Below are 15,138 nucleotides of genomic sequence, written 5' to 3' on the forward strand. Positions count from 1 at the left end.
CATGAAACCATTCTCCATTTTGCGTTTGGCTGAATAGAGGGGGGTTGTATGTACAAAGAAAGAATCCTGTCTAACATGCTGATCTAATGTTCTCTAATGTGCTTAGGTCAACAGCACATGTGGTTATATTGTCATTTAGAGCTACAAAACAGCTCCTTACATGCACAAAAGATTAATACCTTTCAGTGCGTCTAAAAATCCGACTGCCAAGATTACTGGCCAATTATGCCATATATAATAAGGTTTTTGCACAATACTTAATGCACAATATCAATTCATTCACGCTACTGTACAATAAGTTTCTATATCCTACATTCTAGAAGTTAAATGAGCTAGTCGGTGTTTGTCGTTTTAAATGTACAAACAGTGCTCCTGGAAAGATTTCACCAAAGCCAAGATTTAGATTATGGACATATAAACACATATTAATAGCTACAACCCAAACATAATCCTTAACACTCCACCATATTTCCACTGAACACAAATACTTTGAAGTTGCTTAAATACCTCAGGGGTGTATGTGATGTCAAAGGCACAAAAATTGGAATAAATGATTAGGTGCGATCAGTGATGTGTATACAGCAGTAATAAAGTGTGAGGAGAGATCCTCTCTGTTTAAATAAAGTAATAAATTGGTATTCAGGCACCAGGGTTTTCATAATTTATCTGCCGTGTGAGAGCGGCTGATCATGTTGACTTAACATTTTGTCTGACATTTGGGTCTGACGAGCCCAGCCATTAACTCTCTCAACATGCTACAAGAGACTCTCAAAGGGAGGTGAGACTGGATATATACACACTCACGTAGACGCACGTACACAAATAAAAGTCTAAATTCACACCACAGCAACTGGACAAAATTGGGGCGCATTTCCATATGCCAAAGCTTTAGTGTGCAAGCTTTAACATGCACAAACACATTTGCTCACACAGAGTCAATCAGAACCGGGTTGAGAAGGACGACATGTCCAAAGACAAGCCACAAATACACAAACACACTCATGCTTTGTTTGTGGAACTGAAAAAAGTGCATTTTCTACCGAGGTCAAAACACTGACAATCAAATAAACAAAAATCTAAATTTTCATTAAATGCACTTCACGTACAGGCTTGTTGGCTGCACGTCATTATTTCAACGAGTGTTTGTGAAAATAATTTGTAGCAGGAGATATAAACAAAAAGAAATAAATAAAAAGCCCATAATGACTACGTCAAACTGACAGAATTTCTGCACATACCCATAGTACTTTATTTTTTTTAAAACAATTCGGTTCAGTTTTTGAAATATTTCCCTTGTGTGTCTCGTCTTATCTGTCAGGAAATACAGACAGACATGGGACAAATTCACATGAATCTGTTTTCCCTGGAAGTAATTATGATGGATCAAGGGAATACAGACCTTATAATGTCAGATTCCTTTTGTTTTTCCCTTTCATTCTTTGCCCTTTCTTTTGTGCATTAAAGATCAAATATGAAATCCTGAGTGTTAAATGTTAAAACAGTGAATGAAAAAGAGAAGCAGGACTGCAGTCTGTTCTGTTCTAGTTTATGAATTAAATTTGATCGATTGCTGAAACAATACTGCAAGATTGTTTTAAATTACAAAATGTCAGAATTAACTGTCCTGTTCCAATTTAATTTAAAGTGACATATTAATCAGGATGCACAACTGAAATTCAAACTCAATGAATTAAATGAATGAATAAAATTGTAAGAAATTAACAATGTATAACTGTAATAAATGTACATTTTAAGTGAAAACTGATGATAAAATTGATGTTAAAAAAAATTACATATTGGCTTGAAAAATCCTTGTTCTAAAGTTTAAATTCGAAGTTTAAAATACAAACAGCCAGACAAACAGATCACTCTCAGCAATAAAATTTGTATTTAATTTACATATACACTACTGTTCAAAAGCCTCTTCATGTTCTTATGTTCATCAAGCTTCAAAAAAACAGCAAAGGAGTAATGCTGTGAAATATTATTTCAAAATAAAATAACTTTTTGAATGTTTGAATTTTAAAATATAATTTATTGCATTTTAATATGCTAATTTGCTGCCCAAAAATCATTATTATCAAAGTTGAAAATATTATGTTGTAATCTCAATATTTTTCTTTTTTTTTTCAAAATTGATTTTAAAAAGATAAAAAAAAAAAACGTACTGGTCCCAAACATTTGAACAGTAGTGTATATATTTCTTTATTTAAAAAAAAAAAAAAAAAAAAAATTTCACTTTCAGTAATTCCAGTTTGAATTGGATGAGACTAATTCCAATAAAAAGGCAATTCGTCAGTTCTGAATTTTGTCCAACCATGGTATTGTTCAATACCTAATAATTACATACCATGATTCACAAAGAAAGATGTATCCTTTCTAAAAATAAAACACTGATGCAAAACACCAGCAGACAAAAGACAAAGGAAACACCCATTTAAACTAAAAAAAGCCCAGTATGTACACTTGTGCTTATCACATACCAGTGATTTCACAATAGTCTTAATAGCTGTTTTTGTTTGACTTCTTGCATTTGTAAATGTGTGTGTGTGTGTGTGCACATAAAGATTTGAACTGTGTGTAAAAAGGGGGTTTAAACCTTGAAAATAACTAATGCCGCAATCAAGGTCGTGGCACTATGAGAGAATTCTTCCCCAATGTGTCAGGAGATGATCGGAATAGCAACTAGAATGCAGTAGCGGAACGAGTGGTGTGTGTGTGCGTGCACGTGTGTGTTTGTGTGTACCTGCCACTTTGGCTAGCTGGGCTGTGCTGATGTTTTGAGCATTGGGACGCACTCGAAAGGTTACCGCTGGACCCAGAACCCTAAGAGACACAGAGAAGAGAAAAAGAGACAGAAGAAGAGACAATAAGGAGAAAACAAGAAAGGGGAAAGAAAGATTAAAAGAGCGCCAGTGAGTGTGATGAGCAAAACTGTTGCAGCTGTGAATCATGAACATAATCTTTTACCTTAAAAAAAAAACACACACACATTGTTGCAGATGCAGTCAACTGCAACACCAGAAACAGCAGATCACTAGGGAATATTGTGTTTTGGTTAATTTTCTTATGACAGATCTGTGCCGTTAGCTTCCTTCTCTGCTTCTGACATAAATTGACAAGTTTTTCCTCCATGAAATAAATCCTCACGGGAAACCTGATGTTCTTAAAAGTTGTCTAAAATGTTTAGCGGATCAACACCATTTAGCAAACAGGTCTAAATGGAAAAGTAAAAAAGTCAAGAAATAGTTCTTTTTTTAAAAAAAAAAAATGCTCAGAGACTCAATACATTGGATTTGAATCTCTTTGCAGTATTTGAATTGGTGATCCAGAAATGTTGTGCAAATGCATGATGGCATTTCGTACAAATGGCATTTGTGATTGAGCCAAACAGCTGTCTGGGTGAGATCCCAGCAGCACTCCTCATTCATTTATCTATTCTAACAGAGAATCCTGTGAAGTATAATATTTCATGGTGAATTGTTCCTTTAAAGGGAATGGAAATGATTTTTAAAAATGCTAAATATATTCCAAACTGACACAGTTAAAACAAACCATCACACAGAACAAAAAAATAGACTCAGGCAAAGGAAGAGAAGGATCTGCAAACTGGCACGCCACCATGACACCAACACAGACCCGCATACGAGCTACTGTTTATCTCAACATGTCTATTTATCAGTTAAAGATGACTAAAACAGTCAATGGGATAGTTAGTTTACAAACATGCAGTTGTCCTTCCCAGTTTCTGATTCTGAGGCAGATGCATTTATCTGGGACGCAGCTCTGAAGCTACTCCCACTGTGGGCCAGGGTGAAGTGAGGGTCACAAATAGAGAAAAAAATGGGATGGGAAAAGAGAAGAGGGGAGAAAATAAAAGAGAAAAAGAGAGAGAGGTGGAAGACTGGAGGAATGAATCTGTCACCAGAACAAAATCCCATTCACACGTCAGCAGGTGGCAAGAGCAAGTCAAAGGTAACCTCTCATCCTCAGTAGAATTAACACACACAGACCTCCAGATATCTGCCGGAAAATAATAGAGCTTCTGGATTCTCAAGTCTCATTTTATTCTCATTATATTTGAAATTATTGTAATCCATAGTTCAATGTTACACCGTCAAGACACTTTCAGTTTTAAAAATAATCTAAGGGCAGAAAAAAACAGTAATCTCCTAAGAGTCATCTATTTTAATATGAAGTTTTATTGTATTTTAATGTATTTAATGTATATTTATTTATAATATACAAATATTACTTACAGTTTACAGGTCTGTATAATGTGAATTTTTATCGTCCTCATACAAGGGGATTATTAGCCCAAAAATGAAATTTCTGACATCAATTACTCAACCTCTAGTCATTCCAAACCTGTTAGACCTTTGTTCATCTTCGAAACACAAATTAGGATATTTTTGATGGAATCCAACAGCTTTCTGACCCTGCACAGACAGCAAAGGTAGTACCACGTTGAAAGCCCAAAAAGGTAGAAAGGACATGGGACATCAGTGGCTCAACCTCAAATTTTATGAAGCAATGAGAAGAAAACAAAGAAAACAAAAATAACGACTTTATTCAACAATTTTCACGAACATAGGCTCATCAGAAATACGTGCCTCTATATACATTTCTGCAAACCGAAAAAAAAACATACCTAGAGCAGTTTAAAGAACCAGTCTCTCTAAACCCCTCCTTTCTGTGAGCCCTCACTGCTGTGATTGGTCAGATGGCGCAGTCCTGTATGATTGGTCTACCGCGTACTGCGTGTTTTGGAAAACAAAACGCCTATTTCTATAACTGAATGACAGCCCTGGAGACTTGTCAATACATAGAAAAGATGCCATCGATTTTACCATACCAATTTGAGCGGAAGTCTGACGATGAAACGGTCGAAGTGGCTGATCGACAAGAACTACAGAAGCGTGAGTTAGCCGGTTAGCAAGACATGTGCAGGGTTGTTACACAACATAACATACACAACTATGTATTTTGAACTTTGAAGATTGAAAATACAATCTTTGTAGATTTATCTTCTGCAAGTGAATATAAAACAAATCAGCATAGGATACAGCGTCTTCTCGACATGACGTAAACCACATGGAAATTTTACTGTGTTTGAGGGCGGGCAAGTTGTTTGCGACGTAGAACGTGGGTGGACATTATGCAAATGTGTTACTTTGTGATGTCTAGCAAAGTCCCTTTAAGGCATATACCAGGGATGGCGAACTCCAGTCCTGGAGAGACGCAGCCCTGCAGAGTTCAGCTCCAACCCTAATTAAAACTCACCTGCCTGTTGCTTTCTAATAACCCTTCAGACCTTGATTAGTTTGTTCAGGTGCGTTTGATTAGGGTTGAAGCAAAACTATGCAGGGCTGCGGCTCTCCAGGACCGACGTTCGCCACCCCTGGCATATACCTTTAAGGTATTCTATAGTCTTTGCGTATAGCCGTAACAGAATAAGATTCGAATTCCTGACAACTCGTTCAGGCGATTGTGAGCTGACCCTTTTTTTTGATAGACAATAACTTTATTTATCGTGCACTGTCGGCTTCACAACTTTGCAGATAGTTTATGTTCACATACAGCTACATGACACTGCATGAAAGGTCATATCTGAAAAAGCATAAGAGCACTTTAATTTGTGTTCTGAAGATGAATAAAGGTCTTATGAGTTTGGACAAAATTTTCATTTTTAAGTGAACTATCCCTTTAAGCTTTTTATTATATATAAAAGCATAATTACCTTACAAATACACACATTATGACTCCACTTATATTTAGTTTCCGTACACTAATTTACACCCATCTTTTGCTTTCCTCTCTACACCTGAGCACACACCTCTGTTGGGCTTCTGGAAATTTCTGGAGGAAAACAGTGGCTGTTAAAGCTAAATAAACACAATGGTCCAGACTCCCGTTTATAACAGCATCAGTGCTGATAAGCTATCAGTAAAATGCCACCAACGTCCAGTGCACAGAGGGAGGAAAGCCATAATGTAACGATACCGCTTCTGTTCGGCTCCTTTTGCACCATGGGGGAGAGTGTGGGATGGAGATGATAGGTAGACTGTGTGTGTGCGTGTGTGTGGGTTGTAGAAGAATACATAAGTGAGTCAGAGAATGAAAGAGAGGTAGAATTAGTGTAAATGAACGTGTGTGTGTTAATGTTTCGATGTGTACAAGAGAACAAGACTGTCTGATTGCAAATCTGCCACTGTGTGTATGTTTTTCTGTGCCCCCTACTGTCTGCACACAGTACAACCCTTACGTCATGTCTGGAGTTCAGAGAGGTGCTACGCTGACTCTTTATGTAACTGCAACACGAATCCCAAACTTGGCAGCACCACGTCTGAGTGTACGAACGTTTTTGTGATCTTTGACTGCTTATATGATCATACAAGCAGAAGCTTGCTTCTGGACTGTGTAGTCTGCATGTGCACTTTTCTAGCTGTTTTATCTTTAGTCCAAAAAATGCAGACATTACGACATAATGTTTTATATAAGAGTGCGCATCATCTAGTACACCTTTCCATTATTTCTCAGAAAAGATGAAAAGCATTAGATGACAAAAGATACATTAGCAGGTACCTGTGTAAATAGATACAAGGCCCTATTCAGGAGAGGAAATTAATCATACGCAGAGACACAGATCACCTGGACAGCGCTCAACTACACACAAATATTATACTTTTTCTATTTCGGTGAGGCCTGTAAAGCATGTCTTTAGCAATATCTTGTATTTCTTCTCACACCTACCAATAGAGAGGAAATGAATGTGTTCCTCAGCTAATGAAAAAAGTTCCTCTTTCATTACAAAATTTATATATGCTTGATGGTGTTAAAAAAAGGCTAAATGGTTTTGAATGTTTTTAAAAGAAGTCTCTTATGCTCACCAAGGCTGCAGTTATCTGATTAAATATATTAAGTAAATAATATGGTAAAATGTTAATACTGCTTTCTATTTTAATATATTTTTAGCTACATTTAAGCAGACATTACACCAATCTTCAGTTTCACATGATATTTCAAAATTCTAATGTGGTGCTGAAAGAAACAGTTCACCCAAAAAAAAACTCACCCTCATGTCTTTTCAAACCTGTAAGGCCTTCTCATCTTCAGAACACAAATTAAGATGTTTTTGATGAAATCCAAGAGCTCGAAGGTCTTACGGGTTTGGAACAACATGAGGGTGAGTAATTAATGACAGAATTTTCATTTTTGGCTGAACTATCCCTTTAGGAAACATTTCTTATTATTATCATAAGTAGTTGTTCTTCTGCTTACTTCAGGATTCTATGATGAACAGCATTTATTTGAAATAGAAGCATTCTGTAACATTATAAATGTCTTTATTGTCTCTGTTGATCATTTTAATGCATCCTTTCTGAATAAAAGTTTTCATTTGTTTTGGGGGAAAAATGCTTTGAATGGTAGGGTAATTATAATCGGCGATGCATTCCAAGAAGCAAACTAAACGTGAAAAAAATTAATTTGTGGGCATATGAAACATCCTCATTTGTAAAAACAATACACAAATAAAGTAAATTATGTTTTCAGTTATGGTAAGAATGAATACTTGTACATTAAATAATCGATGTCAAGTAAAGCCGTGTGTGTGAGAGAGAGAAAGTGCAAGAAATTAGTAATTGCATTAATATTTGTATTTCCTTTATCCTTGTACATAAAGCTTCATTTAGTAAGTGTGTAAGTGAAACGTAAAGACAACAAGAGTGCCAGAAAGCATTTGTTGCATTCCAAACAATTAAACCGAAAGCGGCCTTTAATCTGTGCACTTGTAGAACATCGGTTATCATCAGAAAATGTGCTGTAATTGAACTGAAGTTTACCACTACAGGCAGGTCAGAATAACACACACCTACACATACTGAGATGCATTCTTTCTCTCTCTCCCTCTCTCTGAACCATTTATATAAAGCTTGAACTTATATGCACAGAATTCAGAACACACTCATAATCACTGTGCTGTCACTTGAAAATAAGTACTTAGTCCAAACTATACTGCAAAATGAAAAAACAAAACAAAACCACAGGTTGAGTGTTCCATTAGTGCCATTAGTGTGTCGACCAGCATGAGACCGTCTTCAACAAGTATGCGTGTGTGTGTGAGTGTGAGTGTGTGGATGCATGCACTTACGAGAGCTGTAGAAAATCTGTTACATGAAGGCTGACTCTCTCAGCTAAGAGCTCCATGAGGTTCAGCCCCTGATCAGTGGACAGCGAACTAGGTATGGACAGAAAGGAAAAGAGAAATAGAGAAAAAACAATTAGCAAGATCTGAGCATTTTTCACAAGAATGGATGCTGCTAGATGGATGCTGTATCAGATACAATATTTGAAATAGTGAACAGAGCTCACAGGAGGCACACAGAGAGCAGAGAGTGCATAAAAACACATAGGGAATAGGACACAGGTGGCGTGTATGCTTTGATAAATCACCTGTATTTTCCAGCAATGAGGCAAACAATAAGGTGTAAATGGAATCCCTGTGAAGTGTGATGTCTTTATGATATGGCCACGGCAGCCCGGGTTAAAACACACACACTCGCTCACACATCAGAACACGTGCAAACACACACGGAGCGACTCGCACACAAGCCTAAAGAATGATATGCATCAAAATGGAAAGAAAGTGAGAATTACAAGATGCTAGAGTGCAACTGTTTCCTGATGCTTTTTCACGCCTAACGCTGTCTTCCAATACACACTTTTAAATCTCCTTTTGGAGAATATGCCTGTGTGTTTTCAGGTACTCCAAGCTAAATGGGACTGCAGTAAGTGAGTCTTTCAAATAAATCAAGTTATTGGAGATGCAGTGGCTGTGGATGCCATCATCTTTCGCTTTTGAGAAATGTACACAACACACACAACTATTTACACACTAACACTAATATACACACGAATGAGGACGAGAGGACGAATGAGGCAAACCAAATAAATTGCAATATGGAATGCAGTAACATAAATTGAGCATGAACACTGAATGACATAATGTGTCCATTATGCATAGAAATCATAATAACCATGTAAAACCAGACATGACTCCTTATTACCAAGGTTGGTTCAATGCACCTACAATTTCTTTAAAGTATAAACGGGTCCTGTAATAAAAATGTTGCCTAAAAACAAGTAGAAACTGTACTTATAATATATGTAGGCACATGCTCTTTTAAAATAAACATTTCAGTTGAAGTCAAAAGTTTACATACACCTTGCAGTATCTGCAAAATGTTAATTATTTTACCAAAATAAGAGGGACCCTACAAAATGAATGTTTTTTATTTATTACTGACCTGAATAAGATATTTCACATAAAAGACATTTACATATAGCCCACAAGAGAAAATAATAGTTGAATTTATAAAAATGACCCTGTTCAAAAGTTTACATCCCCTTGATTCTTAATACCGTGTTGTTACCTGAATGATCCACAGCTGTGTTTTTGTTGATGTTGTTGTTGTTGTTTAGTGATAGTCGTTCATGAGTCCCTTGTTCGTCCTGAACAGTTAAACTGTCTGCTGTTCTTCAGAAAAATCTTTCAGGTCCCACAAATTCTTTGGTTTTTTAGCATTTTTGTGTATTTGCAACAACGAATGTATAATTTTGAGTTCTACCTTTTCACACTGAGGACAACTGAGGGACTCATATGCAGCGTCTTTTATATGAAATATCTTATTCAGGTCAGTACTAAATAAAAAAACAACATGCATTTTGTATGTATGATCCTTCTTATTTTGGTAAAATAAATAACATTTTGCAGATTCTGCAAGGTGTATGTAAACTTTTGACTTCAACAGTATATGATGGAATTATTCAGCAAGGCTGCATTGAATCAATCAAAAGTGACAGTAAAGACTGTGATTTTACAAAGGGTTTCTATTACAAATAAATTCTTTTATAGTTCATATTCATCAGAGAATCATGAAAGTAATTGATCAGTTTCCACAAAAATATTAAGCAGTACACTGGTTTCAACATTGATAATAATAAGAAAATGTACCCCAAGCAGCAAATCAGCATATTAGTATGATTTCTGAAAGATCATGTGACACTGAAGAATGGAGTAATGATGCTGAAAATTCAGCTTTGTCATCAAAGATATAAATTACATTTTAAAATATGATCAAACTGAAAACAGTTATATTAAACCATAATAACATATTTCACAATATTATTGTTTTTTCTGTATTTTTGATCGAATAAATGCAGCATTGGTGAGCATATAAGACTTCTTTCACAATCATCATGACAGTCTATGTAAGTGTTTCTATACACTATATACTTACTCTTCAGTAATAATGTAGCCAAAGTCTCCATCATGTGGACTTGAATACGTTGCAACATTCACCTCCACTCTCACACCCTTCTTTTCCACCTCCTCTTTCTCCATGGAATTTTTTTGTGGCTCTTTTCCTAGTTGAACCTCTGGTTTCATTTCTGGAGAGCCGTGCATCCACTGATCTACCTCAGCGTCCACCAGTGGCTCTATATCCAAAGTGTCAGGTTCCATTTTCTTCCTCATCAGGTCCAGTTCTGTCTGCGTTGTCCGGCTCTGGACATTCTCCAAACTAGCTCTCAACGGACTTCCAGCATTTGGCTGGTCAACATAGCCCAGAAAAGGCTCTTCTGCTTGGGGAGGACGTGCAGATCTAGGGCCAGAGTTATGATCCAGGAACTCCAGCAGCTGGCTGATAAAACCTTCGTCCTGGAAACAGAAAATTAAATTCTATTGACTTTATCACAAATATATATTATGAGTCACATGGCTCTGTGAATTTCCACACATTACCTTATCATCAGATTTAAGGGCAGTATCTTCTTTTTCTGTAAACAGAATTTAAAATTATGGTAAAGATCATGGCATCAAAAACTACTACATTTAAGGCTGTAACTAAGATTTTAAAGCTTGTGTAACCATTTGTCTTTGTTAAAGGGTCACTACCTTTATGTGTGGTGTCATCTCCTGCTTTCTCCATCTGATGTAACTCTTGATTGGGTTCCCTCTTTGTCTCCTTTTCATCCTGTGTGGCTTCTCTACCTTTAACTCCTTCCACTCCATCCACCACCTGCAGGGCCTGGGTGATGACCTTGGAAAGCTTGTCCAGGTCCTTTGGGGTCAAAGTATCCACATTGACACTCTGACGCCCGAGCTGGTTAACCACTCCATCAATAAACTTCTCTGAGAAAAAACAATGACAAAGAAAAAATGGTAAAGTGTTCTGCAAGTGAACAAGCCACCAGCATTAATTTGTATGACCTCCTATTTGATTTTTAGAAAAGTATAAGTTTGAGTGCAATCCAGTAAATGCCCCTAACAGAGTAATTGCTCACCACATTATGCTTAATTCAACTGTTTGGAGCCAGACTGTGTTTCTCTTTTCTACCTCAGTCTCTTTCTGATTAGGATAAATTTATAATTTAATAATTGTTCTTTTTTTACATTTTGGAGCACAAATTATCCTAATGATATCAACGTTTGTTCAGTCACTTCAGACTGATTTGGAACATGGATAATCATAGTGCAAAAACTCATCAGCCAATATAATATGACCCTGTTTCTTCTTATTAACATAAAATGAGTTTGACTGAACATAAAAAGAGGATTAAATTCTATTTGCTTCTCCTGGCTTCTTTTTTAATGCACATAAGATATTATTATAAATATATAACATTGTGAACCTGCGCCACGAGCAGGTAAAGTTACAGTACAGCTCTGCGTCTCACTCATCTCCCCTGAGCCCACTGAGTTTTAACACACCTAAAGCATGCGGTGAGATTGTTGGGGGGTAATTGTGAATGAATGGGAGAAACTTGTGAGATCCATCATGATGTGATTGGATATGACAGGTTACGTCCCGCCTCTTGTGTTTGTGCATTCGCAAATAAATCTGGATGCACAATATAATGCCGTTAATGGGAAGATTAATTTTAAAAAGTAAGTAAACAACTCACACAATTATATATAACCATTTTGAAATGTCAAAACAAGATTTAAAATGACATGAAAACATGATCTGAGGGACTTTTTAGTAAGTAATCAGCTTGGTGAAATTTAAAGTAAATCTCTGTGTCTGTGACCAATATTTACCAAGCTTTGATGACTGATGATCTGAAAAATTAAAAAAAAAAAAAAGTCAAAAGTTAACTATTAAAAAGAATAGATGAACGTAAGTTCACAAATAAAATATATTGTTTAAATTGTTACTGCCTTGAGTTATTATTTTGGAATAACTGTAAAATGCTTAAAAACTTAATGAGTTTCATACTTGACTTTAATAAAAAGAATATTGATCACATTGTTAATGTAAAAACCTAAAATAGAATATTAAAATATATATAGAAGAAGAAGGATTAGCTCACCATCTACTGAACTGAGGTCCTCCTTGTAGGCAGGGCTGCTTGGTGAAGATTTGAAAAACAATTTTTCGATTTGGGGCTTTGGAGGTTGCTTGGAAGCTCCTGGCAGTTTTTCTATTTTGGTAGCGGGAGTGCGCTGGAGGCTGAAGTAACGTAGCTTTCCCTGTGTTTGACCTTTACCAGGATCTTGTGCTCTCATGGGCCCAGCTTGATACTGCTGAAGCTCAGCAAGAGGGACTCCAGTATGATCCTGTTCAAAACCAGTGAAGTATGAGCGACCTGGGGGAGGCTGTTCCACAATGGCCTGGAGATCAGGTCGGCCTTGTAGGTAGGAGATGTGAGGTGAAGGAGGCTTCTCTTTGAGCTGGATTACACCCTTATGATTACGGGGTCCATCTCCCTTGTACTATGGGAGAAGAATAAACAAATATGCAAATAAAAAGACAAATAAACATCATATTGTGAATTTGGCATACAAAACAGAAGCATTTATCTTACCAAAGCTATAACATACATACAGTACTACTTTGTTGTAGAAACATCTTTATCAAAAACTGACTAAAGGTAAAAACGTTTAAAGAGTTTTAGCCTCTTTTTAACATTGTTTCAGCCTCCCTCTTTTTGCGCTGGATATTGTTCTGCTCTATTTTAGAGATTACATAAAACAATTACATTCTGCCCACCTTTGCAGAATAGAAAGACAAACTGACTTTAGAACAGCAGGGTGGGCTTCGATGAACAAACCAGCACATACACACGGCTGGCTCAAAAAGCACTGCAGGATACTAATGTTCAATAGTGCAGTGAACTTTTCAACTCTCACAACTGTTAACTTCAAGAACAGTTGTTTGGTGATGGTGTGTGGATGCCAAGCAGGTTGTACCTCAGATTACATGTCCCCAGTAGCTATGTGCTTATCTGACAGTTGTCTAATGAAGTGCAGAACAAGTAGCAAAACATGGCTATTTCTGGAAAATCGGACTTTCCACAGCATGTACAGTGCACTTGTTAGAAGTGCATTAAAATAATGCATTTAGTAACTACTATATATTTGTTCACATCAACAGCGTATCTATGTATGTGTGGCAGTTCTGCTCAGTTCTTTACAGTCACAAGCTGCAGATATATGTCCTTCCAGAAATTTCATATATATAGTCAAGTGATATGTGAGTAAACAGCACTATTCGTATATACTGTTGTTGGAGATTCACCTTCCAAAGCACTTGCTGCCCTTGAGGACTCTGTTTGAAGGAGGCAACATCAGAAGGCAGGAAACCTTGAAGGTATCTCTGCAGTGTCCTGCTCACTTCTTCTTTCTGAGCCTTCAGCTTCCTGCCCCCATTGAGAATGTTTAAAAAACAATTCCATGTAGATAAACAGATTTCATAAAGTGTCCAGAATACAAACCGGTCCATATCAGATTATCACTTTATTAAATAGTTCAATTTGTCAACACTACATAATGAACAATAATTTTACATTGTTTATAAATCTAGATTAAAGGAGAAGACCACTTCGGGAACAAAAATGTACAGATAATGTACTTACCCCCTTGCCATCCAAGATCATGTCTTTCTTTCTTCAGTCGTAAAGAAATTATGTTTTCTGAGGGAATCATTTCAGGATTTTTCTTCATATAATGGACTGATATGGTGCCTCGATGTTGAACTCCCAAAACGCAGTTTAAATGCGGCTTCAAACGTTCCCAAATGCGGTTGTAAACGATCCCAGCCGAGGAAGAAGGGTCTTATCTAACGAAATTTCGGTTATTTTCATTAAAAAAAAATACAATTTGAATTTGTTTTTTTTAATCTCAAATGCTTGTCTTGCTCTCCCTGAACTCTGTGTATTCTGGTTCAAGACAGTTAGGGCATGTCGAAAAACTCTGATCATATTTTCTCCCTCAACTTCAAAAATCATTTCAAAATCATCCTACATAGCTGCAGAAGTACCGACCCAGTCTTTGCAAAGTGAACATGCAAAGAAGATCAAACACCCTTAACAAAAAAGGTAAAACAGCGATATAGGGTGATTTTGAAGTTGAGAGAGAACATGAGATGGGAGTTTTGCAACATACCTTCTGGAAAAAGACGAGCATTTGACACTAAAAAGTATATAAATTGTATTTGTTTAATGAAAATAACCGATCGTTTCACTAGATAAGACACTTCTTCCTCGGCTGGGATCATTCACACCCGCATTTGGGATCGTTTGAAGCCGCATTTAAACTCCATTTTAGAAGTTCAAAATCAGGGCACCATATCAGTCCATTATATGGAGAAAAATCCTGTAATGTTTCCCTCAAAAAACATAATTTCTTTACGGCTGAAGAAAGAAAGACATGAACATCTTGGATGACAAGGGGTGAGTACATTATCTGTCAATTTTTGTTCTGGAAGTGGATTTCTCCTTTAATGATCATTTCTACATATAAAACATTTCAAGTTGCATAAATCAACATTAGTAAATGAATTATGTATGAACATTAATTAACTATGAACAACAGTATATTTATAAATTGACATTTATCTAGATTATTAAATGTTGTACACATTAACATGACACCTAATGCATTAACTAATTAAAATGAAACTTGTGTCACGAAAGTGTCTTATCAACAACTGTTACTTGAAGGGATAGTTCACTCAAAAATTAAAAAAATTTTGTCATTAATTACTCACCCTCATGTCGTTTCAAACCCGTAAGAGCTTTGTTTGATGAAATCTGAGAGCTTTCTGACCTTGCATAGACAGCAATGGTACTACC

General features: G+C 36.4%; 1 protein-coding gene across 1 annotated transcript in view; it reads right to left on the reverse strand.

Annotated features, from left to right (window-relative positions):
* Window positions 1–15,138, reverse strand: part of ptprn2 (protein tyrosine phosphatase receptor type N2) — a 199,445-nt gene that overhangs the window by 134,624 nt on the left and 49,683 nt on the right. The window contains exons 5-11 of the mRNA XM_051114640.1: window positions 13,584–13,704; window positions 12,376–12,778; window positions 10,958–11,194; window positions 10,805–10,839; window positions 10,302–10,720; window positions 8,153–8,239; window positions 2,747–2,826 (exon numbers count right to left, since the gene is read on the reverse strand). Of these exons, the coding sequence (XP_050970597.1) occupies window positions 2,747–2,826; window positions 8,153–8,239; window positions 10,302–10,720; window positions 10,805–10,839; window positions 10,958–11,194; window positions 12,376–12,778; window positions 13,584–13,704 (1,382 nt within the window). The remainder of the gene's footprint in view (window positions 1–2,746; window positions 2,827–8,152; window positions 8,240–10,301; window positions 10,721–10,804; window positions 10,840–10,957; window positions 11,195–12,375; window positions 12,779–13,583; window positions 13,705–15,138) is intronic.

Source organism: Labeo rohita, chromosome 7, assembly GCF_022985175.1.
Source record: "Labeo rohita strain BAU-BD-2019 chromosome 7, IGBB_LRoh.1.0, whole genome shotgun sequence".
Taxonomy (NCBI): Eukaryota; Metazoa; Chordata; class Actinopteri; order Cypriniformes; family Cyprinidae; genus Labeo; species Labeo rohita.